The sequence below is a fragment of the Pristis pectinata genome, chromosome 23, assembly GCF_009764475.1.
Source record: "Pristis pectinata isolate sPriPec2 chromosome 23, sPriPec2.1.pri, whole genome shotgun sequence".
Taxonomy (NCBI): Eukaryota; Metazoa; Chordata; class Chondrichthyes; order Rhinopristiformes; family Pristidae; genus Pristis; species Pristis pectinata.
Genome location: NC_067427.1, coordinates 15,803,927 through 15,830,634, shown reverse-complemented (window position 1 = coordinate 15,830,634; position 26,708 = coordinate 15,803,927). Strand labels below are relative to the sequence as shown.

The 26,708-nt window shown below is 39.4% G+C and overlaps 1 protein-coding gene across 1 annotated transcript in view; it reads right to left on the bottom strand.

Moving 5' to 3' along the window:
- The window catches only part of col27a1b (collagen, type XXVII, alpha 1b), a 425,030-nt gene that overhangs the window by 336,354 nt on the left and 61,968 nt on the right, over window positions 1–26,708 (bottom strand). The window contains exon 4 of the mRNA XM_052036787.1: window positions 14,818–14,871. Within this exon, the coding sequence (XP_051892747.1) occupies window positions 14,818–14,871 (54 nt within the window). The remainder of the gene's footprint in view (window positions 1–14,817; window positions 14,872–26,708) is intronic.

Genomic DNA, 26,708 nt, shown 5'->3' with positions numbered 1-26,708 from the left:
TGCAATTCACACAAAGTTAGTGTAAAATTGCAGTAGCTTCCTGATTTCTCAACCAAACACCAGGACTGCCTGCAGCACCCAAGTGTCTAGTGACTGACCAGCACTTTACTTAACAGTTACTTTGCTGCCACTAAAATAGCTTTCCATGATTGGTTAATGAGTTTTCAAAAATCAGAGAAATGTGTCATATTTCCTCTGCTATGCTCCAAAACAATGGTTGACATTGCTTAATGTGTGACTAACACACCAAATGTCTGACATGTGCTGGCATATACCACAACGAGGTTTTACCAGAACTCTGCATTTCTCACAGAATGAGCATGTTATCATTATTTATTCAATGTTTATGCAATCAAATTTCTAGGCAATTCCTCTTCAAGTGCTCACACATTATTACTTATACAAACCAAACTGCACATGGCAAAATAAAGTTATTGGAATAACAAACAATCTACTGTTGAAAGAGAGTGGAAAGAACTTTCTGCACATCTTTAATTGAAAATACTTGGGGCCTTTCACAGCCATACAAACCACCAGAACATGCTATGCTATAGCATGCTGCAGGAAAGATGTGATTAGGCAAAGAGGGTGCAGAAAAGATTCACAAGAATGTCACTGGTGCTGGAGTGCTTAAGTCATGAGGAGAGACTGGATAGGTTGGAACAGTTTCCCTGGAGCATAGGAAGCCGAGAGGTGACCTTGTAGAGGTTTATAAAATCATGTGGGGGCATAGATAGTCATATTCTTTTCCCAGGGTAGGGGAGTCTAAAACTAGAAGGCATAGGTTTAAGCTGAGAGGGAAAGATTTAAAGAGGACCTGAGGGGCAAGTTTTTCTACACAGAGAGTGGTGGATATGTGGAATAAGCTGCCAGAAAAAGTGGTATACAGTATTGCGTACAATTACAATGTTTAAAAGACATTTGGACAAGTACATGGATAGGAAAGGTTGAGAGGGATATGGTTCAAATGCAGGTAAATGGGACTAGATTAGGTATGCACCTAGGTAGGCATGGACGGGCCAAAGAGCCTGTTTCCATGCTGTATAACTATGACTCTATAACAGAAATATAAGCCATGGTTTAATGCCTCATACACAGATAGAGTCATCAATAATGTAGCACTATCTCACTGCTAGACAGAAATATTGCTCGAGATTATGTGCTCAAATCTTTGAGTGGTGCTTGAATCCACAGCTTTCTGATTCAGTCAAGAGCACAGCCAACTAGTAAAAGAGGCTTTTATATAATTTTTTGTTTCTAGCAGTTGAAATTGAACCAAACCACTAAGTTCACAACAGACTACTGTTCACTGAAGTTTTCCACATTTTAATCTATTCCCACTTGTCAATTTAAAATCCAAGAGAACACAAGAAACATTTTTATTCACTACTCTCCTTGGTAAAAATATTTAAATATTTGATAAATAGCTAAACCAATTCCTTTAAATATTTATTCATACAAACTGTTAAATCAGCTTTTCTTTTTATTCAGGTGTTTATACATTGGATAAAGCAATCGTGAAATATGCCCTTTCTTTTCTAAAAGATTAGAACATAAAAACATACGAAATAGATGTAGGAATAGGCCATCCAGTCCTTTGAGCCTGCTGTGCCATTAAGATCATGTCTGATCTTCCACCTCAGCACCATTTTCCAGCATTATCCTGATACCCATGATTCATTTAATCCCAAAAATCTATTGATCTCTCTTTGAATGAACACAATGACAGTGCCTCTACAGCCTCTGAGGCAAAGCATTCCAGAGGATTACCATACTCTGATGTAAGAAATTTCTCTTCAGCTCCGTTGTATACAGCCTAGCACTTATTCTGAAACTATGCCCCAGTTCCTCTACTCCTCAGTCAGTGGGAATATCTTCCTTGCATCTAGCCTATCAAGCCCTTTAAGAATTTTGTATGTTTCAATGAGATTTCCTTTCATTCTTCTAAAATTTAGAGAATATAGTCCAAATCTACTAAATCACTCCTCATAGAGCAAACCCTCCTCCCTTGGAACTAGTCTAGTGAATCTTCATTGCACTACCTCAATGGAAAGTACATGCTTTTTTAGGTAAAGAGACCAAAACTGCACATAATACCCCAGGTGCAGTCTCATCAAGGCTGCATACAATTGCAATAAAACTTCCTAACTACTGTATTCAAATCCTCTCATAATAAAAACTATTTGCCTTCTTAAATGATTGCTGCGCATACGTGTTGGCCCTTGGTGACTTGTGTACAATCACACTAAGTCCCTTTGAACACCAACCCAACCCAATCTGTCACCATTTAACAAATACTTTCTTTTCTGGTATTGTGATTCAAAGTGGATGTCCTCACATATTTCCACATTACATTCTATCTGCCACATTCTCAGCTAATCACTTAACCAGTGAGAGAGACCTTGACGATTGTGAGGATGGTGTACGACAGACTGATATGCTAGGGCATGTCGACGTGAGGAAAGAGGATGTGCTGGAACTTTTGAAAAACATTAGGATAGATAAGACACCAGGGCCGGATGGGGTATATCCAAGGTTGTTATGGGAAGTAAGGGAAGAGATTGCTGTGGCTTTGGTGATGATCTTTGCATCCTCACTGGCCACAGGAGTAGTGCCAGATGATTGGAAGGTGGCAAATGTTGTTCCTTTGTTTAAGAAAGGGAGTAGGGATAACCCTGGGAAATTAAAGACCAGTGAGTCTTACTTCAGTGGTGGGCAAATTACTGGAGAAGATTCTTAGAGACAGGATTTATGGGCATTTGGAGAAGCATAGGCTGATTAGGGACAGTCAGCATGACTTTGTGAGGGGCAGGTCGTGCCTCACGAGCCTGATTGAATTCTTTGAGATGTGACAAAGCACATTGATGAAGGTAGAGCAGTGGATGTGGTGTACATGGATTTTAGTAAGGCATTTGATAAGCTTCCTCATGGAAGGCTTATTCAGAAAGTTAGGAGGCATGGAATCCAGGGAAGGTTGGTTGTGCGGATTCAGAATTGGCTCGCTCATAGAAGACAGAGGATGGTGGAAGATGGAGCATATTCTGACTGGAGGTCAGTGACCAGTGGTGTTCCACAGGGATCTGTTCTGGGACTCCTGCTCTTTGTGATTTTTTATAAATGACTTGGATGAGGATGTGGAAGGGTGGGTTAGTAAGTTTGCAGATGATACAAAGGTTGGTGGTGTTGTGGATAGTGTAAAAGGTTGCTATAGATTACAACAAGATATTGATAGAATGCAGACCTGGGCTGAGAAGTGGCAGATGGAGTTCAACCCAGAAAAGTGTGAAGTGATAGCACTTCGGGAGGATCGAATTTGAAGGCAGAATACAAGGTTAATGGTAGGACTCTTAGCAGTGTGGAGAAATAGAGGGATCTTGGGATACCCCGTCCATAGATCCCTCAAGCCTGCCACGCAGGTCGATAGGGTTGTTAAGAAGGTGTATGGTGTGTTGGCCTTCATTAGTTGGGGTATTGAATTCAAGAGCTGTGAGGTAATGTTGCTGCAGCTCCATAGAACTCTATTTGGACCACACTTGGAGTATTGTGTTCAGTTCTGGTTGCCTCATTAGGGAAGGATGTGGAAGCTTTAGAGAGGGTGCAGAAGAGATTTACCAGATGCTGCCTGGATTGGAGAGCATGTCTTATGAGGAAAGGTTGAGTGAGCTAGTACTTTTCCTCTTGGAGAGGAGGAGGATGATAGGGTGACTTGATAGAGGTGTACAGATGATAAGAGGCACAGATCGAGTGGACATTCAGATAGACTTTTTCCCAGGGCGAGAATAGCTAACACGAGGGGGGCATAATTTTAAGGTGATTGGGAGAAGATATAAGGCGGCACGTCAGGGGTAAGTTTTTTCTTACACGGAGAGTGGTGGGTGTGTGGAATGCACTGCCAGCAGAGGTTGTGGGAGCAGATACATTAGGGGACATTTAAGAGACTCTTAGATAGATACATTGAATGATAGCGAAATGGAGGGCTATGTGGGATGGAAGGTTAGGATAGATCTTAGAGCAGGATAAGATGTCGGCACAACATCATAGGCCGAAAGGCCTGTACTGTGCTGTAATATTCTATGTGCTTGTTCCCTATCCCCTTGAAGCCTTTTTATATCCTCCTCTATAATCACAATTATTTCATTTCATAAATTTGTGTTGTCTCTGCTCAATTTTGTTATTCTTTCAAGGTCTTCTGTCATTATATCTTTCAATATAGATTCCAGCAATCTTCCTACCACTGGATGTTAGGCTAACAGTCCTGCTTGCTGTCGCCCTCATTCTTTTAAATAGTGGAGTCGCATTTGCTATACTCCTAACCACAAGATCAATTTCAGAATCCATAAGACTTTGGATGATGATAACCAGGCCATCTACTATCTCTAAAAGCCACATCTTTCAAAACTCTGGTTTGTAAATCGTTGAGTAAGCGGGACAGCAGCTTTCAAACTCACCTATTTCTTTAGTACTATTTTTGGCAGGTATTGTCTGTCTTTTCTGTGAAGACAGATGGAAAAGTAATTGTTTCATTCCTCTTCCCTATGAATTCTCTTGCTTCTGTCTGCAGGTGGCCCATTCTTGCTAGTCTTGTGCTTTCTAAGCAGCTATAAAAACTTTAGTTTTGTTTTTATGTATAGCACCACAATATTCTATCTTTATCAATTTCTTGGTTCTTGGCTGAGTTCTAAAATGTTCCCAGTGCTCAGACCTACTACAATATGTCTCTTCCTTGAATTTAACACCATCTTTATTTCCCTTCTCTGCCTATTGAGTTTTGTGTCTTAAAGGATTTTTATTTGTAACTTATGCGTTATTTCTTTAAAATGTTAACCATTGCCTGGTCATGGTCATACAGATTGCTTCAAGCTTTTCAAAATAAAGTTCCAATGGCAAATATGGCAAATAATTCCATTAGGTAGTTACTCTACAACTCACATTTCTCTTGTTATTGCTGGCAAAGACATTATCTAAATCTGCTGTAATATGAATCTAATGCAATCCAATTCACATGGGAATGTCAGTCAGAAACCTTGGATCTATTCATCATTGATTGAGATATTGGGCAATCCACATCTTAACCAACTCCATCTGCCTTTGCTCATTAGACCTAAGATCCACTACCTGTATTTTTTCTGAACGTCGTGATATTTGACATAAGCCTGTAGAGACAGATATATGTGCAGGCTCCTTGATAATTGAAAAACTGCAACATAGCTATATTTATTTTAGTGTGGCCTTCTTCCATTAATTGTTGTTTCCATAAAAGGCTTGGAAACTTCACGATAGTGTCTTAGAACTTATTTAGTAATTGGAAACTTTTGTTTGCCTTGGGTGATTGTTATGTGGTGCACTAAACTGTTAGTTTGTGTTTTATTAAGGTTCTTCTAAAGGATTTAAAAGCTTTGAAATGATTCTCGTTCGGGAAAGTATAGGAAAAATTGAACAATGGAATCTGTCATAATTCAGATTCAAGCTCAGTTTCTTTTGTCAGCTGACTATTAGATTTCTTAATTAGCTAATATCTATTCACATATGTATTTGCTTTTTATTTTCTTATATTCGTTTGTGAACTATTAAAGCCAAAACTGAATACAGAAGAATACAGCAGAGATTGCCTGTATAAAGCAATATGAAGGGGGTGGGATAGAGGCAGATGGAACCAGGGAGGCGTAAGCAACTGGAGATGAAAACTGTGTGTGTGTGTCTGTGTGTTACCTGAAATTAGAAAATTTAATATTTATACCACTGGGTTAGGACCATTAGACCATTAAGATGAGGTGTTGCTCTTCCAATTTGCATTTGGCCTCTCTGTAGCAATGAAGGCAGCCAAGGGCAAACAGATCAGTGTGAAAGTGAGAAGGAGAGTGGGAAGTGGGAAAAAAATGATGTGTAACGGAAGCTCGAGATGGTCATCATAGACAGTGCATAGGTGTTGTGCAAAACGGTCACCTAGTTGATGCTTGGTTTCATCGATGTGGAGGAGGCTACCTCATGAGCACCAAATGCAGTAGACCAGATTGGAAGAGATGCAGGTGAACCTCTGCCTCACCTGGAAGGGCTCTTTAGGTCCCTGGATGGTGGTGAGGGGGGAGGTGAAGGGACAGATGTTACACCTCCTTCAGTTGCATGTGCCAGGGGACAGGGAGCAGTGGGGTGAAGTGGGATGAATGGATCAGAGAGTCCCAAACAGAGTGGGCCCTGCAGAAAGCAGAAATGGGGGAACAGGGAAAGATATGACTGGTGGTCACATCTTTTGCCTCCACAGATGCTGAATGGCCCACTGAGTTCTTCCAGCATTCTGTTTTGTTCTAGATTCCAGCATCTGCTGTCTCTTCTATCCTCACTGAATACAGATCCCTGACATTGAGCTACCATTTCATAATACAGATTCCAAAATTGCTGTAATGTTGCATGTCATGATGAGTGCAAGATTTAGATTTTTGTTTCAACCTTCAAGATCACACTATGCTAATACTGGAAATGTGATTTATAGCAATACATTAATATCATAGTTGCATCTGAGATGACATGGATATCATTCCAAATGTTGTAACTCTTTAATCAATTAAATGTATGATAGAGAAAACAACAATGAATGACAGAAATGGAAAAAGGATTAATTAGATGCAGAAAGAGAAATAAAGAAGTGAAAGAAAAAAATTAACAGGACGACACAGAGAAAAAGGACACTGTAATGCTGTTATGATTGGTAAATGAGTTGTTCCTCGAAAAAATAATAACAAGTAGATGTCTAATTCCATCTACCTGAGACACAATGGACAAGATCTTCAATGCAAAAAAACTCCAAGAAAAATGTAGAGAGCAGCACGAACCACCATCATGATCTTCCTGACCTCACTAAAGCACTTGACTCCATCAATCAAGAGTCTGTTGAACACCTTCTTCAAATTAGGGTCCCTACAGAAATTTGTCACTATTTTATGTTCACTTTATGATGGCATGCAAGACATGATCCTAATCAATGGTCTACAACAGAGCCAATCTTAATGAAGACCAGTTTCAAACAAGGCTCTGTCAATTCCCCAACACTTCTTAGAATCTTCCTTGCCAAAATGTCAAATAACAAATAAAAAAATTCCCACAAGAGTGGAGCTGATCTTCAGGACTTTTCAACTGACAGCATCTACACTCTAGAAACAAGGTCACAGCAATTTCAATTATCGAGCTGTTGTATGTAAACCATGCACTTGCTGACTTGAAGCTCAGCCTCTGAGCAAGTGCATTACCTTCTTCACTGAAGCACACATTCAACATCCTCAAGACAAAGTTCCTCTGCCAACCCACCTCTGCCGCACATTACTGCCCTCTGATAATAAAAGATCATGACATAACCCTTTAAAATGTGAACCAATTTTCATATTTCAGGAGCTCCGTTGGCCATGCCACATCACTCACATACCCTATACCAAACTCCAAAAACAGACACACTATTCTGAGTTCTGACACCAGAATAGATTTACCAGATGGAGAGAGGAAAAGGTTCAAGGATTCTTTGTATTCCTAAGACCTTCAAACCTCCAAACCTGAAACACAATCTCCTGAAACCCCTTTGGACACCACCTTGCACCTCCCCCTCCAGAATATCAAAGAATCCTAGAGGAAAGTTTTGACATTGTCTTCACACTTGTTGGAATTTCTTTGGCAAAAAAAATGATGGATGATCTTAATTCACTTTATTTTTTCCACTTTGTGGATCAACATTAGTCCTGAGTTGTAAAAAATGTTTTAGGGATGTGTATGTACAGAATTTATAGTTGTTCTGATGAAAGGTCATTGAACTGAAATGTAAACTCCTCTCCACTAATATTACATGACCTAATGAGTAATTCCAGCATTTTCTGCTTTTAGAGTTTTATGTTTTAGGTACCCATTTTAGTGTTTTAACGTTTGACTCAGCAAGCAAACTAAACACATCAGTTGTGCCTATTAATCAATAACTCTGATGAATATTGCAACAGAAATGGTATAACCTTCTTTTGGTTTTCTAATTCTTGAGTTAAAAAGAAAAGTACAAATCCAAATATCATTAGGCAACAAGACAGAGAGACAAATTATGTGAGTTTGTAATGAATCCTGGAATGTACTCTTGAAAATCTGAAACTACCTGCAACAGGATCCTTCATATGCTGAAGTAGAAAAATACAGTCCCGGAAGCATTTACTTTGCCATTCTTTAATTTGAGATCATAATGATGGTTTCACGTTGGAAAACCAGATTTCAGCCACTTTGGAGCTGCTCAATTTCCCACATTACAGTACGAGTGGAAAATAAGTATCAGGTTTTTTTTACTGGAAATGAATAAGAAGCATTTTTTGGCAATTACTTACATTTTCCACTCCGAATCCTCAAAACTAAATAATGACCACAGTTTAAACTAGGTAATTTTCCAGCCAATATTTTTGGATTACAGTAGTGCTTCTCATAACAATGCACCTTTATGTAACACATCTCTTAAAGATGAACATCCGTATGAGTTTTGCAAGGGCTGGGTGAAGAACAAAGAGGAATGTATCGGACCTAAGGGTCAGGAGATGGAAAGCACGAACAATTTACAGCTTTAGGAACAATAATGCTAAAAACGGTCTTGACAGCATTCCAAGGGGAGGTCTTAACAGTTGAAAATATAAAGTGTGCAGTAAACTCTGATTCAACATCAAATGAATGAAGAGTGTAAGCTGCCATGTGTTGGTTAAGATTGCCCAAATAGAATGGAATGAAATGATGGACAGATTTCAATGAGAGAGGAGATTAGCATGCTTATTAAACAGGATCTAGTATACCTTAATTGTGGAGTTTTTCCTGCATAAGTCTTTGTAATCAGGAAGATAAAGGGTGTAGAATTTGCAAATAGTTGAAGATTTATAGCACAGAGGTAAAGAATCCAGCACAGAATATGTTTGAGAAATCTATTCTCAAGATAATGCTTTCAGTAGCAGTAGGAATTAAGTGAGCTATAAAAAGCAATAATCAAAAAGATCAAACAAACAGATTTGGTATTGCAACAAAACTCTGATAATTCACTAATTCACTGATAATTCACTATTCAGAAATTGCGATGGTCTGGCTTCTGACTCTCCAGCTGCTGATTTCCAATCTCCCATTAATATACAGGGGCTCCAGTTCCTCTGCTCTTTTCCACACACCAGGGCCTCAGTTGCTGCACTCCTTTTCACTCAGCAGGGCCTCAGTTCTCATGCTCCCTTTCACTCACTAGGACCCCCCGTTTCCATGCTCCTTCCCACTCACCAGGGCCTTGGTTCCTGTGCACTCTGTCCTAGGTTCCTGCACTTTCTATCACTCACTGGGTCCCAAATTCCAGCACTCTCTTCCAACCCACTGGGATCAGGTTTCCCATGGTCCCTTCCCACTCACTGGGGCCCTGATTCCGTGGCTCCCTTTCATTCACTGAGACCTTGTTTCCTGTCACTCACTGGAGCCTCAGTTTCCATGCTCCCTTGAAATTCATCTGGGTTTGTTTCTCGGACTCCTTTGAAACTCACCAGGCCCTTGTTTCCACATGCTCCCTTTAAACTTACTAAGTTCACTGGAGAACTTATGATTGTACTAGTAATATCATTAAAAATGTATTGAAGGTGTGTTGGTGTATTAATACAACAACATCTGATAGTCCAGAAAATCTGTCCATCTGACACCACCAAAGTCCTAAACATACTGGATTAACAGTTTTTGTTTACACTATGTGTAATTGAAAACTCATCTTAATGTTAAGTCAGCTTTACCTGTTGCATTTGGCATAAACAAACATCCAAGGAAATTGATAAATATGAAATGAGATACAACATAGTTGATAATGTACATGCTGGTTCTCTTGTAAGTTTAGCCCTGCAGAAAATCTCAGCCAACCCAGAAGCTGACAGCCAGTAACGAGGAACTTGACACAAGGTATTGTACCTTCTAATAAATATATATCATCACAATACCTTTGCAAAGATACGTAATAGATCCAACAGATATCTGACAAAAATATATCACAGTCGCAGAGAGACGTTGAAGTTCTTGGAAGTGAGGCCAAATTATTGACATGTTTAGCAGATAGGCTGAGCACCTGAAGTCAGAGTTGGGGATAACAGCTAGGTATTCTAAATGGCAGCATGTGATTACTGGCATTCCCACATGAATCTGCAGACTGGGTACACAGTTATTAATTATAATTAATAAGTTACTAATTATTAAGGCATTGAGAGAGAGTCATGCTTCCAAGTTTGCTTGTTGCACAAAGATGGGGTAATCCTAAATGGGAACATAAAATTACATGAGTTTCTTAAGACTAAATTATGTTAAATGGATTTCAATATGGGCAAATGTCAAATTATCTACTCATTAATTTAAAAAAAAAATCCAAATGCTACTAGGTGGTGAAAGACTAGAAATTGGAGAAGTAAAGAAACTTAGGGGTACATGTACATAGATTAGAATACAACAACATAAATTGGTATAAAAATAATAAAAAGGCAAATGGAATTTATTTGAAAGGTTAGAAAATCATGTTGCTATACAAGGCTTTGGCCATATGGCATCTGGACAACCATGTTCAAGAAAGAGATTGATAGATTTTTAGATATTTCAATAATGAAACTTTGAAGAGGAAAGTATGGTTCTAACATTTATTCTCCTGTGATATACCCAAGTCAGATATATATAAAACACATCAGTTTCAAATAATTTTCAAATGACAGCAACCATTTTGCAAGATTAAAGAAAATAAATAAGCTGATATAGCATGCAAATGCAATAGGATTTCCATGTTCTGGAGCCTATATCATCATCTTTTTTATTAGTATCTAGATTACAGTTACTGATACAACCTGCAGCACAATACACTGGTGTCAGGCCATGGAATATGTTAGAGGGCAAATTCTGGGCAAGAAAATACAGTAAGGATATTTAAAAAGACACTGCACTCAAGGAAAGTATTTGGCTACTCCTCAGGGAAATTGGATTACCCTGAATTTAACATGCATTAGGCTTATTCCATTCATTTTCTAGATGTAGAACATGGCCTCGCCAGTAACTGCTGCAAAAAATGGTAAGACTAATTTTTTTATGTTCAGGTGAAGCCAGGGCTACAGTGTTCCTGCTGGCCATGATCAGGTATATCTGGTTGTTTTTTCCCTCTCCTCATTCACTGTTTGTGCCACAAGTACTACTGCCATAAGCCCATGACCCAAGTCTGACCTCATAAAAATGGTGCCTAACACAACTACACGATAACATAAGAAACAGGAGCGGGAATGGCCAATCAATTCCTTACCCCTGATCATCTAGTCTTGGTCTCAATTTCACTTTCCCACTCTCTCTCCAACTTCCTTGTTCAGATGTCTGTCAATCTCTGCCTTAAATGTATTCAATGACTCCATGTCCACAGCTCTCTGAGATAGAGAACTCCAGAATCACAACTCGCTAGAGAAGAGATTCCTTCTCCTCTCCATGTTAAATTGGTGACCCTTTATTCTGAAACTATGCTCCCTAGTTCTAGATATTCCCATTACTGGAAACATTCTCTCAGCATCCACCTTGTCATTATCCTCATAAATTTACATGTTTAAATAAGATCACTTCTCATTCATCTAAACTCCAATGAGTAAAGGCCCAACCTGCTCAATCCCTTTATGCCAAGTATTAACATAGTGAATGTTTTCTGCACTGCCTCCAATGCAAATATGTCCTTCCTTAGATAAGAGACCAAATTTGCATGCAACACTCCAGGTGCAGTCTCGCCAACTCCCTGTAAAGAGGCATCATAACTTACCAACTTTTACACTCTTATAGCCTTTGCAATAAAGGACAATATTCTCTTAACCTTCCTTGCTGTACCTTTAGCTTATACACTAGGACTCCCAGATCCCTCAGTACCACACTCCATTTGAATAATAATTTTCTTTTTCATTCCAAAGAAAATAACCTCATATTTCCCACAGTATATTCCATCTGCCAATTTCTTGCCAACTTACATAACCTATCTATATCCCTATCAGGCTCTTTGCAAACTCAGAACCTGCTTTTCCACCTATCTTTGTATCATGAGCAAATTTAGCTATAGTGCAGTCCACTACTTCCTCAGGAGGCTAAAGAAATTCAGTTTGTCCCCTTTGACATTCACCAACTTTTATCGATGCACCATTGAAAGCATCCTTTCCGGATGCATCACGGCTTGGTACAAGCAACTGCTCTGCCCAGGACCGCAAGAAACTGCAAAGAGTTGTGAACACAGCCCAGCGCATCACAGACACCAGCCTCCCCTCCTTGGACTCTATCTTTACCTCCCATTGTCTTGGTGAAGCAGCCAGCATAATCAAAGACCCCACCCACCCGGGTCATTCTCTCTTCGCTCCTCTTCCATCAGGTAAAAGATACAAGAACCTGAGGGCACATACCACCAGACTTAAGGACAAGCTTCTACCCCACTGTGATAAGACTATTGAATGGTTCCTTTATACGATGAGATGGTCTCTGACCTCACGATCTACCTTATTGTGACCATGCACCTTATTGCACTGCACTTTCTCTGTAGCTGTGACACTTTACTCTGTACTGTTATTGTTTTTACTTGTATTACCTCAATGCACTCTGTACTAACTCAATGTAACTGCAATGTGATTGTCCTGTACGATCGGTATGCAAGGCAAGTTTTTCACTGCGCCTCGGTACAAGTGACAATAATAAACCAATACCAATTAATGCAGACTGTAAATAGTTGAAGCCCAAACACTGATCCTGTGGGCACCCTACTAGTTTCCCTTCACTGATAATCAATGACAAAAAGTGGCATTTACACTTAAAAGGATAATTACAATAATAGGTGAACTCACAAATAAGGTCAGTCACAGATGTTGTCTTGGTATTATAAACATTTTGTTCACCTCCTTATTCATTATAGGCTCATTGATATTTGATTAGTTAACAATCATGAACATAAACTCCAGACAAAATAGCAACATCAACTTGGATTGTAACATCGTCTTTGATATGGCAATATACCCGAAGCACTTCTCCTGATAGTTACTAAATCAAATTTGATACTAAGCCATGTGTGGAGATATTGGTATAGATAACCATAAAATGGATCAAAAAGCTAGATTATGTCACGTGGAAGATGTAGAGGAGGGAAGAGATAAAGAGAAGAAATTCTAGAGCTTGGAACTATGGCAGCTGAAGACACATATCAGATACAAAAGTGAAGCAACTAAAAAATTAAGGATAAGCAAGAGACCAGATCTGGAGATAAGATGTATTGAGGTAGTATAGAACTGCTGGTGGTTATAAAGAGTAGGTAGGGGTAAGGCCACCGAGGGGCTTGTAAACAAGGATTAGAATTTTAAATTTAAGATGTCGATTAATCAAAAACCAATGCAGACCATGTAACACAGGATAAATGAGTGAACACAAACCACAAACAGGACATGAGCAGCAGAAATTTAAATGCCCTTATGTTTATAAAGAGTAGAACAAAATAAGCCATGACCAAAAGTAACAAAGACATGCACAAGGATTTCAGCGGAGATGAGCTGAGAAAAGGACTCAGTCAGGCAATGTATCACAGACTGAAATAGGTAGTGAAAATATTTTTAAAAACTGCAGGTGCTGGAAATCTGAAATAAAAATAGAAAATGCTGGAAACACTCAGCAAGTCAGACAGAATCTGTGGAAAGAGAAATGGTTAATGTTTCAGGTCCTGGACCCTTCATCAGATTGAATAGATAGTCTTACTAGTAGCACAGCTATGTCATCTGAAGGTCATCTTGAGGTCAGACAAGATACCAAACATCAAGGTTCAGGAAACTCTGATTCACTTTTAGACAATTGCCAGGAAGAGGGAGGGGCTGGGTGGCTAGGGCACAACAGTTATAGCACATCCAAAGATGTTATATCTAATCTTCCCATCATTTTCTCAGAGAAGATTTCTGTCCATCCAGTTCTGGATATCAGACAAGCAGGCCATTGACTTAGGGACATTGGTGCTCAAGCAGAACTGCGAGTCGTCAGTGTTCATGTGAAATCTGATGCTGTGTTTTTGAATGGTGTTACCAAGGAATAACATATAGATTGGAAATTAAATTTGCCCAAAGACACTTTAGGAAGGCCAGATGTTATAGTGAGGAGTCAGAAGAAAAAACATTTCAAGTTTACTATGACTGGGTAGAAAGAATGAAATCAGGAGGTCTGTAATCCTATCCACTTGGATAGCACAGGTAAGGCATTGCAAGAGGATGTAATGGTCAACGTTGTCACATAGCATATTGTTAGCAACGTTGATAAGAATTTTTTTTGGTACTATGGCAACTATGGAAACCTGAGACATTCATGCACAGAATTCTGGGCTAAATGACAATGGAAAAGGAAGGGAGGTGTAGTTTGCAAGGACAAAGGGCTCAAGTGCTTCTTTTTAAAGGGAGAATGATGATGGCAACTTTGAAGGAGAGAGGTACAGAAAAGAAAACCAACAATATCAGCTAGCAAAGCAGGCAGTAAGGAAAGTCAGATGCTTCGGTGAGTTACAAGTTCAGTGAAATTAGGATCAAAAAGAGCAAGAGAAGCCTATCATAGACAAGATGAGCTCAGATAGGTCACAAGGAGAAAAAGGTAAAATATATAAAGATGCAAAATAAAATGCACTTTAGTAATCAAGTAAAATGGTTGCGGAAAGTTTTTTTTAATAGAATAACGATGCTGATATTAAATGGTTGTAATCACTGTGTTGTGCTCTTGAAAATGGTTGATACTCAATAATATTAATTATATTATTTTGGCGTGTAAAGATTAAGAGCAAAGAAAGGCACTTACCCGAGGTCCTCTTTTTCCAGGTAGACCAGGTAGGCCTGGAGGGCCACGAGGACCCTGTAGAGAAATAATTAATATGTATTAAAGTATTATACAGTCATTCCTCAATTAGTACAGCAATTACTAACTAATTCCTCTTGAAGTGACAGAGTTCATGGGTTAGTTGCCAGAATACTTACTCTGCTTTCCACAGAGAATTAAGTTTTCAGAAAACTGACTCAGACTTGACAAGGTCACCTTGTAATGAGGGTATCAATTATGAAACAAAACTCTGTATCAAGCAAGTAGCTTGGAAGACACAGTTTGAACTCTTTTCACTATGTTAAAGGAAGTTAAAAATCTGAAGTACATCAGTTTGAAAAGAGTAACTTCAAGGAAATGTGGAAAGAATTTACACAATCTGATTAGACTATTTGTTCAAATCTGCAGTGGATGACAAGAGGAATACATCTAAAGTCATACAAGATAACCTGAGAAATAAATATGCATGTTTCTAATATATTTTGATATATCATAGTGAGTTGGAATGGATATATAGAACATAGTCTCAAAAATTTCAGACGGTTCCATCTCAGAAATATAGTAAATCAAGAAGGCTAGGAAGAACATGCAATCAAGAAATAGAAACAGAGATAGATCAGAGAGCCCTCAAGGATGCACTGTCATCCCATCCTTTTCGATTTTATAAGGCTCAATGAGATTCAGTCCTAATCTGCAGAAATGCCGGCATTTCCACACAGAACCATAACTGTGTCGAAGTTCAGGACTCCATGCAGTTCGCAGCTGACTACCAGGGATTTCCTGATAACAGTTTGACAACAGAAATGTCATGAAGTCTAACAGAAATTGCAAACTTCTGAATATTTTCTAGCGCTTACACTAAGAAATTTGCCCATTATTCCTGCAACAAGACATCAAGTCTATTCATTTGAATAGAGAAGAACAGCTTGCAAAGGAGAAGGGCAAGTAGAAGTAAGTTACATTTTTATTTAACTAAATTAATTTTAATGTATTTGTTACTTTTAAATGTTTCCTAGTATTTAATTGAATTGTTTTAAACCTTTCAAAGAATTTTTAAATAAAGATTTGTATGGTTAATTATTACTAGCTTTTGAACATTCAATTCTTTGCAGCTGAGAAGCCAAAGAACATGGCTTACCTGGTTGTCAAAGCAATCCTGTAGAGAGCTACAGAAAAGCCAGGCATTCTGCTGGGCTTTGCAGTGCAGCTTTGGGGAGGGGGGGAGGGGGGGGGGGAGGGTGTGGCAGGGGGATCTTATCTGAAGAAGCTCACATAAGAGCAGGAGGGCAGGTTAGATGGGCAGATGACCGGCAAGCACATGTAGTGAGCCAGTCCCTGGAAGATTTGGATCCATGTCTTGTTCTTCTAAATTCCACTAGGTGTAGTACTCCTTAATCACTATTCACAATACACCCCCCCCCCCCCACCACAGAATTAGTGTGGAGCATTTTAGAAATTGTGGAAATTGATAGAAACATGTTGCAAGCATTTGAAAACAGAAGTTTAGCAACCCACTTGTAGACTTTTCATTGAAGCTGAAAACTGAAGAAATCGGTCTTCTGTTGTTTAACAAGCAATCTATATGGCAAACTATAATGCTCAATCACTACTTTAAGTGTACCTTCAGAACAGGCAACCTGGACAAGCTTCTACCTCTTCAAAAATCTCTTTAAAGAAATTGAGAATTGGGTTTAAGCAAGATGTGGTAATGTAATAAGTAACTGTAGTGTTTGAAGTGCAAAACTATTATAGACCAGCATTTAATTGGTTTAATGAGTACAGATTTTCAAAAGCAGAAAATAGGGAAGAAAAATAAATTATATCCAATTAAAAAATAATAAAAAAAACTAATTGTATATAATGGCTGAGCCAGGCAGCATTAGACACATATAAAATACCAAACTGAAATTCGCTGACACACACAGAACAATGCTTCAGAGTCTGCTCAAAGAGCTCACTATTGATGGCTTACTTTGCATATTTCATTTATTAGTGAACCAGTGTGAACTAAAAACATTAGCAAACTTGCATAATGGGCAAATAATTTCAGATGAAGTTCAAACAAAGATTAACATGAGACAGTACACATTGATAGGAAGAATTGAGAAGTCAATCATTGTTTGTAAGGTGTGAGTCTAGTTGAGGTAAAGGAACAAAGGGATCTCAGAGTAAACATACAATGACCACTAAAGGTTGTGCCATGGGTTTACAAAGTAATAAAGAAAGTAAACCAAGGATCAAGGTTTATTTCTAGAGGGTAAGAGTTCAATAGGAAATTTACACCACATCTTTAACAAAGCTTGGTTGAACCACACCTATAGTAGTGCACATTAAAAAAAACTACAGATGAAATAAAAACAGAAAATGCTGGAAACTTTCTGCAAGTAAGGCAGCATCTGTCAAAAAAAGAAATAGAGTTAATGTTGCAATTCAAAGATCATCAGAATGGGGAAGGAGAAACTAGTTATATTTAAGTTGCAGGGAAGAATAAAACGAAGGGGATCTAGCTTGGTTTGTCATGGGAATAAGTTATAGAGATCCTTGATCAAATGGGCTAACGGTACAGCAAGAGGGTGATAAACAGACAAAGAAACTAAATATGTTACAAATTACCAGGATGTAGGACATGACCAGTATGTCCCATTGTACTCTTGGAGAGAGAAAAAGTGAACAGATGGATAACTCACAGCAGAAATGGCCAGTTCTGATGCAGACAGAGAAGTTAAAGCATTTGAAGTTGGTGGATTCGATATTAAGTCTGAAAGGCTGTAATGTGCTCTGATGGAAAATTAGGTGCTGTTCCTCAAGTTTGCATTGGACCTCGATGTAACAGTGCAGGAGGCCACAGATAGGTCACAGATAGGTCAAGTGGGAATGAGATGGAGAACTAAAGTGGCAGGTAAAAGGAAGCTCAAGGTTGCTCTTACGGACTGAACACAGATGCTCCACAAAGCAATCACCCAATCTGCAACTGGTTTTTCTAATATAAAGAAAACCACAATGTAAATAACAAACGTGGTGCACTAGATTGGAAGATGAATCACTACTACACCTAGAAAGACACCTTGAGTCCCTGGATGGTGGGAAATGAAGAAGTGAGAGGTCAGGTGTAGCATCTCCTGCAGTTGCAACAGAAATGCCACAACAGTGTTGGTGAGGGAGGTAGAGTAGACCTGGGAGTTGCAAAGGAATTGGTTCCCTTGAAATCTGAAAGGGGAAAGGAAAGTAATATATAACTAGTGATCGAATCGTATTGGAGCTGACAGAAATTACAAGGGATGATCCGCTGGATATGAAGACAGGTGGGTTGGAAGGTAAGAACCATGGAAACTCTCTGCTTGCTCTGTCCAGAAGAGGGGGGTCAGAAATAGATGAGATGCAATCAACTGCTCTGACCACTATGGTGGAGTAAATGCTTGTGGTTCAGGAAGAAGGAGACATTTCAGAGTCACCTGAGCCAATAGTCTCATCATCAGAACAAGTGCAATGGAGATAGAGTAACTGGGAGAATGGAGTGCAGCCCCTACAAGAGGCAGGCTGGAGATACCTATTGGAAGTCTGTAGGCTTGTAATAGATGTTTGTGGCTTGCCAGTCTTCTGAGATTAAGATGAGAGATCCAGAAAGTAAAGGGAAAAGTTAGAGATGGACCATGTAAAGATGAGAGCTGTCTGGAAATTGGCAACAAAAGTATTGAAATTTTGCAAGTTCTATATGTTTGCAGGAAACAGCACCAATACAGTTATCAATGTACTGGAAAATGAAATTGAGGGAGGGAACTGAAGTAGATTGTTCCACATAAAGATAGGCATAGGTTGGGCCCATATGAGTTTCAATAGCTACACCTTTAATCTGGAGAAAGTGTGAGTGGAATTGAAGAAATTATTCATGGCCTGGCAAATGATTGTGTTGGTGGAGGGGAGTTGGTTGCGCCTATGTGCAAAGAAGCAGCAGAGGCCCTCAGACCCTCCTGATGTGGGATGGAAGTGTGGTAGTTAGGTCCAGGGAATTGGAAACTGTTGAAGTGACAGAGGGCATAAAACGTGTCACGGATTTACAGTATGTGGGAAGGAACTACACAAGGGGAGAAAGGATGGAGACAAAGTGTAAAGAAATAAGTTCATTGAGGTAACAGCAGGCTGAAACAATGGGTTACCTGGACAATCCTGCTGGTGCCTCTTGGGAACAAAGTAGAAATGGATTGTGAGAGACTAGGGAGGGAAGATCTCCTGAGGAAATGAAGTCTGCAATTGTACGAGAGATAATAGCCTGATGTTCGGTGGTAGGGTCAGGCCGTTATCAAGATGGAGGTATGAGAATATGCCTGAGAGTTGAGGCTTGGCCTCTGCAAGATAGAGATTAAATTGCTAGATCACAGCAGCCACCACCCTTCCAGTAGCAAGTACAAATTCAGGTCATCCACATTATGAAAAGATATCGAAGATTGCACATCATTCAAATCCATGGGCAACTCATGCCTGCATTCAGCAAGACTTGACAACATTCAGGCATGGGTGATAAGTGTGGGTAACATTCATGGCACAAAAGTGCCAGGCAAGGGCCACCTCCTACAAAGAGAGTCTGACTACCATCCCTGCCATTCAAAGGAATTACCATCGCTGATCCCTCACCGTCAATATCCTGGAAGTCACCACTGATCAAAAACCCAACCAGACCAATGACACAAAATACTGTTCTTACAAAAAGCAGGTTAGAGAGATTGTGTTTCCTGTGGCATCTCTTGACATCCCAAGCCCTTTCCACCAGCTATAAGACACAAGTCATGAGCATGATGGAATACTTTCCACTTGCTTGGAAGAGTACAACAACTTTCAAGAAATACAGCACCATCCAGAACAAATGATCACACTTGACTGGCACCCCATCACCAACATAAACATTAATTGCCTTAATCACCAGCACAATGACAGCAGTACGTACCGTCTCCAAAATTCACTGCAGTTATTCGTCCAGGAGACTTTGACAGCACCTCCCAAACCTACAACTTTATCACCAAGAAAGACAAGGGCAGTAGGTGCATGGAAACACACCATCTTCAGGTTCTCCTCCAAGTCGGGCACCATCCTGAGTTGAAATATATCATTATCACTGGGTCCAAATTCTGGAATTTCCTGTCCAAGAGTATTGTGGGAATACCTTCACCATAATGACCACAGTGATTCCATCATTTTCTCAAGGGCAATTAGAAATAAGCAATAAATGTTAGCTTTAATAGATTCCCAGATCCTAAAAACTAAATTTAAAAAAATAATTTCAGAAGATGATGACTCTCATTGTGTAGTTCCATAAGCATGGTCATTGATGGATTTATTCAATTATGGAGCTCATCCAAGTTAAATTTCTTCCTGTACTTCTAGTGTCTGCTTTCAGAAAGACTTGCTGGATAAATACCAGAAGTTGAAACTATGGCTGATTTTTGTTTCACCTCTCCTGGAAGATGGCTAAGGCTAATTTTTACATTGTCAAATTCACCACAGCTGAAAAGAACCATTGTGACACAGTCAAGGATTTGAACTTTGAATCCTCCTGTCATGTTTTGTTCATTCTGTTTTTGAATAGCTTGAGCCATTAGGGAATGGATCCATCCAGATCTTTCCAATTACTCAAAAATTTTACAAATCATCTTGCATCGACGTGATTAAGCTCTGTGGATTGAAACTATTCACAGTTCCTACCTTTCCCCATATTTCAGAAACTACTGTACCATCCTGCAGCCCTGATATTTGCAGACATATAAGGGAAATGTGGAAGAAACTGAAAAAGCAAGCAAAGAACTTTGTGTGGCTAGAGATCCCACAACAATGTAGAATTTTGTTAGCATTTTTTCTTGGTTCCTGCTCAACAGCTGGTCAAACAATAGCCTGCCTGGTAGCCTGCGGGGAAGACCTGCAGCAAAAACCTGCTACTGGGCTCAGCCCACAATAACCGGGAGGGTGAAATGTCAAAATTCTGGGCTTGGGTTCATACGTCAGCTTATTATGGGAGGACGTAGATCATCATTCAGAGTTTGTTAAGCGGTGGAGGTTTGTTTTAAGATTGTCCATGATTAACTGGAGGGGAAAAGATGGCATTTGAATGGGAAGTAGTGGGGGGAGGTGCACAGTGCTGAGTTAGTGCTTTTACAAATTAAAGGCTATGTTCAGCAGAAGAGATGTTAAAAGCTTTCTAATCCACAAGAATAACTGGAAGGCCATCTAACTTGGGCAGCCTTTCACTGGTAACTTTCCCAAGCCCTGCACATAGTATCTGTAAAAATTAAATGGAGTTCACAACTGCACAGCAGGATCCTATTTTAAATACATTCCTGAAGTCTGGGGTATTTTAAAATCCAGTTTCATAAAATTATGAAGGTGAAAGTGCTGAGGGCTGGGAAGCAAATTCTGTGAAGTTGCATAAATTTGAAATTACAAAAGAAACTAATCAGATGGAGGTTTGATAATATCAAACCCTGCGTACTTTAATACCCACTGCCAAAAAATTTAACTTTTCACTTTGCTTCTCAAATCTCCTCAATGGATTCTATGTGAAAGGAAATATTGAATATGAACTCAATCAACTCTAACAAAGCAAACAAACTCAATAAATGGCATCCACTTATTAACAAAGAGCTGCCTTGTCCCCCTAGCAACTTCTCATATCAATGCCTTGGCAACCTTTCTCAATTCCTCAGGAATTGCTGCCATAATAATTCTGATTTTTCTTAATGTGTGTGTTACAGATAGCACTTTACTGGAAGACAGAAAAACACAAGGTTTATCTTAGAACGGAATAGATTCATGACTGCGTTTGTCTCCAAGATTCTCAGAGAATTGAAGACAAAGCTTATTATAAAAGTAACATTGCATGATAGAATTCATCTTTTTTGACATGTCAATTAATTCAACGTCAGTACCCAGCTATCATTATAACAGTCATATCAACTTAGATATAAATGCAGTTGTAAATTCTGAGAACCTCAGTTTTGCTGCTATAATTCTCTAATGTTTGGGCTTCTGTCACATATTTGTTCTATGTTTAGGATTAATCATACAAGTAATACGGTTCATGCTAACAATTACTGGTATCCCATGCCACCACCTGGGGTATTGGCATCTTACTTACACTATGTCAACCAGCTTTCACTTTTAAACACACAATTTACATAACCTCAGCCTGCAGCAGTGCAGACAGAAATCTAAATGGATCAAGATTCAAGATAAGATTCAAGGTTTACTTTATTGTCATTTCTCTGAGTATTTACATGCACAAAAAAACAAAATACTGTTTCTCACCAGCTCATATCAGTGCAACAAAAAGAACAATGATAAATATCTAAAATAGTCTATAAAACATCACTAAAACAAAACTAAAAACATATCAACACCACATATTCATATCTGTTAAAGTGTGCTTATGTATTAATAAGTGCTTATTCAGTTCGAGATGAAGTTCAACGTACCAGGTAACTAACTATCAAACTGTTTCTGTATTGATGTGAGTATGTACATGTGTGTGGAGGGAGAGCTTGTCAGTGGAAGTGGAAGGGGACACAGATCCTGACTGCTTGTGGGGAAAAAACTGTTCAGCATCCTACTAGATCTAGAGCAGATGCTCCTATACCTCTTCCCCAATGGCAGGAGGGAAAACAGATCGTGAGAAGGGTGATGAAAGTCCTTAATAATGGCGGTAGATGCGAAAGCAGCGTTGCTGATAGATTTCCATCAAAAAGGGGAGAGGGGCAACAATGATCCTGCTAGCTGTCTTCACCATCCTATTGAGCAGCTGTTGTTCGTAAGCCTTGCAGCTACCAAACCAGGAGGTGAGGCAGTAGGTCAGGATACTTTCAATGGTGCCCCTGTAAAAAGTGATGAGGTGTGGAATAGGGAGACCTGCCTTTCTGAGTCTCCGGAGGGGTAAAGCCACTGCTGGGCTTTTTTAACGATGGCTGCAGTGTTAATAGTGGAGGTCAGATCATCCGCTAGGTGAACCCCCAGGTACTTAATGTTGCTGACCCTCTCCACAGCAGCACCATCAAGAGTCAGCGGTGTATGATCATGCTTGCCAGCCCTCCTAAAATCAATCACCATCTCCTTTGTTTTGTCCATGTTGAGGGCAAGATTGTGGAATCTGCACCATGCTGTTAGCTGCTCCACCTCCATCCTATAGGCAGACTCATCATTGTCACTGACAAGACCCACCACTGTTGTGTCATCAGCGAACTTAATAATGTAGTTGGTGCTGAATGCAGTCGTGTGTGAGCGGGCTAAACAGTAAAGGGCTCAGGACGCAGCCTTGAGGTGAACCTGTGCTCACTAAGATGGTTCCTGATGTATGACTGCCAACTCTAACTATCTGCTGCCGCTGCGTCAGGAAATTGAGGACCTAATTGCAAATGCCAGTATCCACCTCTAACAGCCTCAGCTGAGAAGATCACATCTTCTCAGCAGAATGAGAAAAAGAAAACAAATTATTTGCCATATAGTTCTAACCTCAAATAATCCCTGCCAATCACATCCAATGCAAAGACATTTCATTGATAAGGAAATAGTGAGCTACATAATGATTTTGAAGCATAACTGAGAAAAGCAGGTGCATTTTCCATACAATATTTATATATGGTTTTCTGTATCCTTTGACAAAAAACAAATATCTTTATTCTTGAATGTTTCCAAAAGAGAGAGAGAGCCCAAATGTGCACAAGCAGAATTATTACGCTCTATCAATAGACAATTTAAAAGAACAGACAATCTCATATAGTATTAGTGGTTCATCAATACAAATTATAAATGCAATATAAATTGCATTTACATAATGATGAAAAACATTTCAAGGCAGCTCATAAAGTCATTGTCGAACAAAAATGCATAATAAGCTTTTGTGAAGTCTGTTTCAGCAGATCCTAGGATGGCACTGGGCACCTGACTCAGGCAGGTCCCCTTTCTAGTAGGTACTTCTCTGGCCCACTTCAACTCCAAACCCAAGAATGTGGACCTGAGGCCTCATCAAAACTGACCCTCAGACAACTTTTGATGAGGTGTGGACAGGTTTCATATTCCCAACAATTCCCACAGGACTTTCCTGTCAATTAATTACTTACATATCGTAGGTACTGTTTTTTGTAGGTAAAAATAACAGCCAGTATGCACACAAGGTTCCCCACAAACAACTGAGATTTTCTGTTGACGTTAGTTAAGGAATAAATGTGGGCCATAATATCAGGAAGCTGAAGACATAAGAGACCGCAGATGCTGGAATCTGGAGCAAAAAAAAAACAAACTACTGAAGGAACTCAGTGGGTCAGGTAGCATCTGTGGAGGGAAGTGGACGGTCGACATTTTGGGTTGAGACCCTTCAACAGGACTGAAAGAGAGAGAGGACATAGTCAGAATAAAGAGGTGAGGGGAAAGGGTGGAGCAAGAGTTGGCAAGTGATCCAGGTGAGGAGACAGGCAGATAGAGGAGGGATGAGTGGAAACAGCAGCGGAGGCTGGAAGGTGATGGGCAGAAGCGACAAAGGGTTGCAGATTACGGAATCTGATACAAAAGGAAGGTGGAGCAAGGAACCAAATAAGGGAGGTGGGGTGGTCAGATGGGAGCAGTAGTGGGAGAGGACCCAGTGGGAGGAGTGTGTGTGGGTGATGGGCAGAAGGAATGGGTGGAGGAAGGGAAAGACACAGGGTGATGGGGGTTGTGGAGGTGTGGGTTGGGTGTAGGAAGAACTGGGTAGATTAGCAAGAGAGGGAAAAGGGCCAGAGGGGGAGTAGGTTGCCAAAAATTGAGGAATTCAATGTTCATGCCATTGGGTCATAGACTACCGAGGCGGAATACGAGGTGCAGTTCCTCTAGTCAGCATACTAGGAAAGCTCTCTGATCTCCTCAATTGTGTCATTGGATTTCTACATTCATCAGCAAATGAACACTTGGTTGAAGAAAGATCTTTGACCTGAAGCTTTAACTCTGTTTCTCTTTCCATAGTCTGACTTGTTAAGTATTTAGAGCACTTTGTTTTTATTTCATATCTCCATCTTCTGCAGTTTTTTGATTTTGATTTACTTTCTTATCTGAAGGAGAATATGTTCAACAACTCCCTGCATACTGTCCTGAAGTGTGTGCCTACACTACACTTTAAAACACCAAAATAAGATTTGAGACCACAATTGTCTTCCTCAGAGACAACAACCCAATAACTCAGCCAAGTTGTTGGCTGGGAAAGGAAGTAGCTGAGCTATTGGTCTCTCATGGCCATTGCATCACAATACTTAATGTGACTGAGAGCAACCCTACATGAATTCAGTATTAGCAAGCCAAACCTCAAGAATATTACTTATAAATACACCATGAGGACAAACTTCAAAATAATTATCATAGAATATTCTAGATTAGTAAAATTAAGAAGTCTGATTCATTGAAAAAATATTTGAAAACCTTGTAGAAAGAAGGGACAATAAAAATTGGGCTGAGTACGAGGTATTACGGAAATAGGTCAAAAATAAGGATGGAATGCCAAGGAAAACTGAAAAATGATACAGCAGCAAAACGTGCCAAAAGATTCTTCCAATACAGTAACAGCTAAAGAGTAGAGGAAAATTTAAAACCCTATGTGACAAACGTAGAGCTGAACATGAGGAAAAATGGTTGCATAACTAAATAATTTTTCCATAAGCTTTACTTGAAATTTTGTAACTGCAATGCTGGAATTTGTTTGATTCCTTAGAGAATGCAAAACAAATTACTGTAGTTATTCCTGAATGGGCTACATCACCTTTTCTGGGATTTTACTTCTCAGAGGAGATTGCCTGATTAGGGTGTGAGGCAATGGTACATTTTGTAGACCCTGTGCTTGTTGTCTGGATGAGGAAACAAGCTTATACCTTTTAGTCTTCCATTTAAAATGATTATGTGAACTGAATTGTTTAAAGCTACAATTTGATTTCAGTCACAATTGTAAGTTGAATGGCCAGTCTGTGTAATATACAATGGTAGATTTACACAGATGCTATAATTTATGTCACATTGAATGTGGCCAACCGACATCATAGCTACTGTAGTGGGTAACTTTTTTGTGCCTGTGCAAATCTTTCAGAGTACTCAAGCATATATAAAGATAAAAACCTTCTTCAGGCAGGACACTAAGATATTTTATTCTAATGATACTCGAGTAGTATTTTGCTTAATGGAAATCACAGTGGATACCGAATAATTTTAGACCCAATCTAATATAAATCTGGCTTTAGTATTATCTTGCTTCTCTGTAAACAATAATGTAATTTCAACAGATCACGTACACACGATCTACCTTATTGTGACCTTGCACCTTATTTCACTGCACTTTCTCTGTAGCTGTGAAACTTTACTCTGTACTGTTATTGTTTTTACCTGTACCACATCAATGCACTCTGTACTAACCCAATGTAACTGCACGGTGTAATGAATTGACCTGTACGATTGGTATGCAAGACAAGTTTTTCACTGTACCTCGGTACAAGTGACAATAATAAACCAATACCAATACCAGTTTTTAATAGTGAGTGAATGTACAAATTTGGACCAAGGCCGCAATGAGGTCTGGTAGCAAATGATTTAGCAGAACTTAAAATGAGCATCAGTGAACACTTCTTTGACAGCTCGGTTAACACCACCTTTCATCACTTTGCTATTAAGATTTAAGAAATTACTTAGCCAGACTGGATCCTCAGCATAAGGATCGGGATTTTCATGAAGGCTCTGCCTCCCATTTATTGTGTAATTGCGTACCACCAATCACAATCGAACTTGTTTGGATTGAGGAGCTTAGATCAGATCTGTTGGTCAGGAGATTGCTTCACATTCTCTATAGTATGCTGTTACAACTTCACTAACTGATTAAATTAATACAT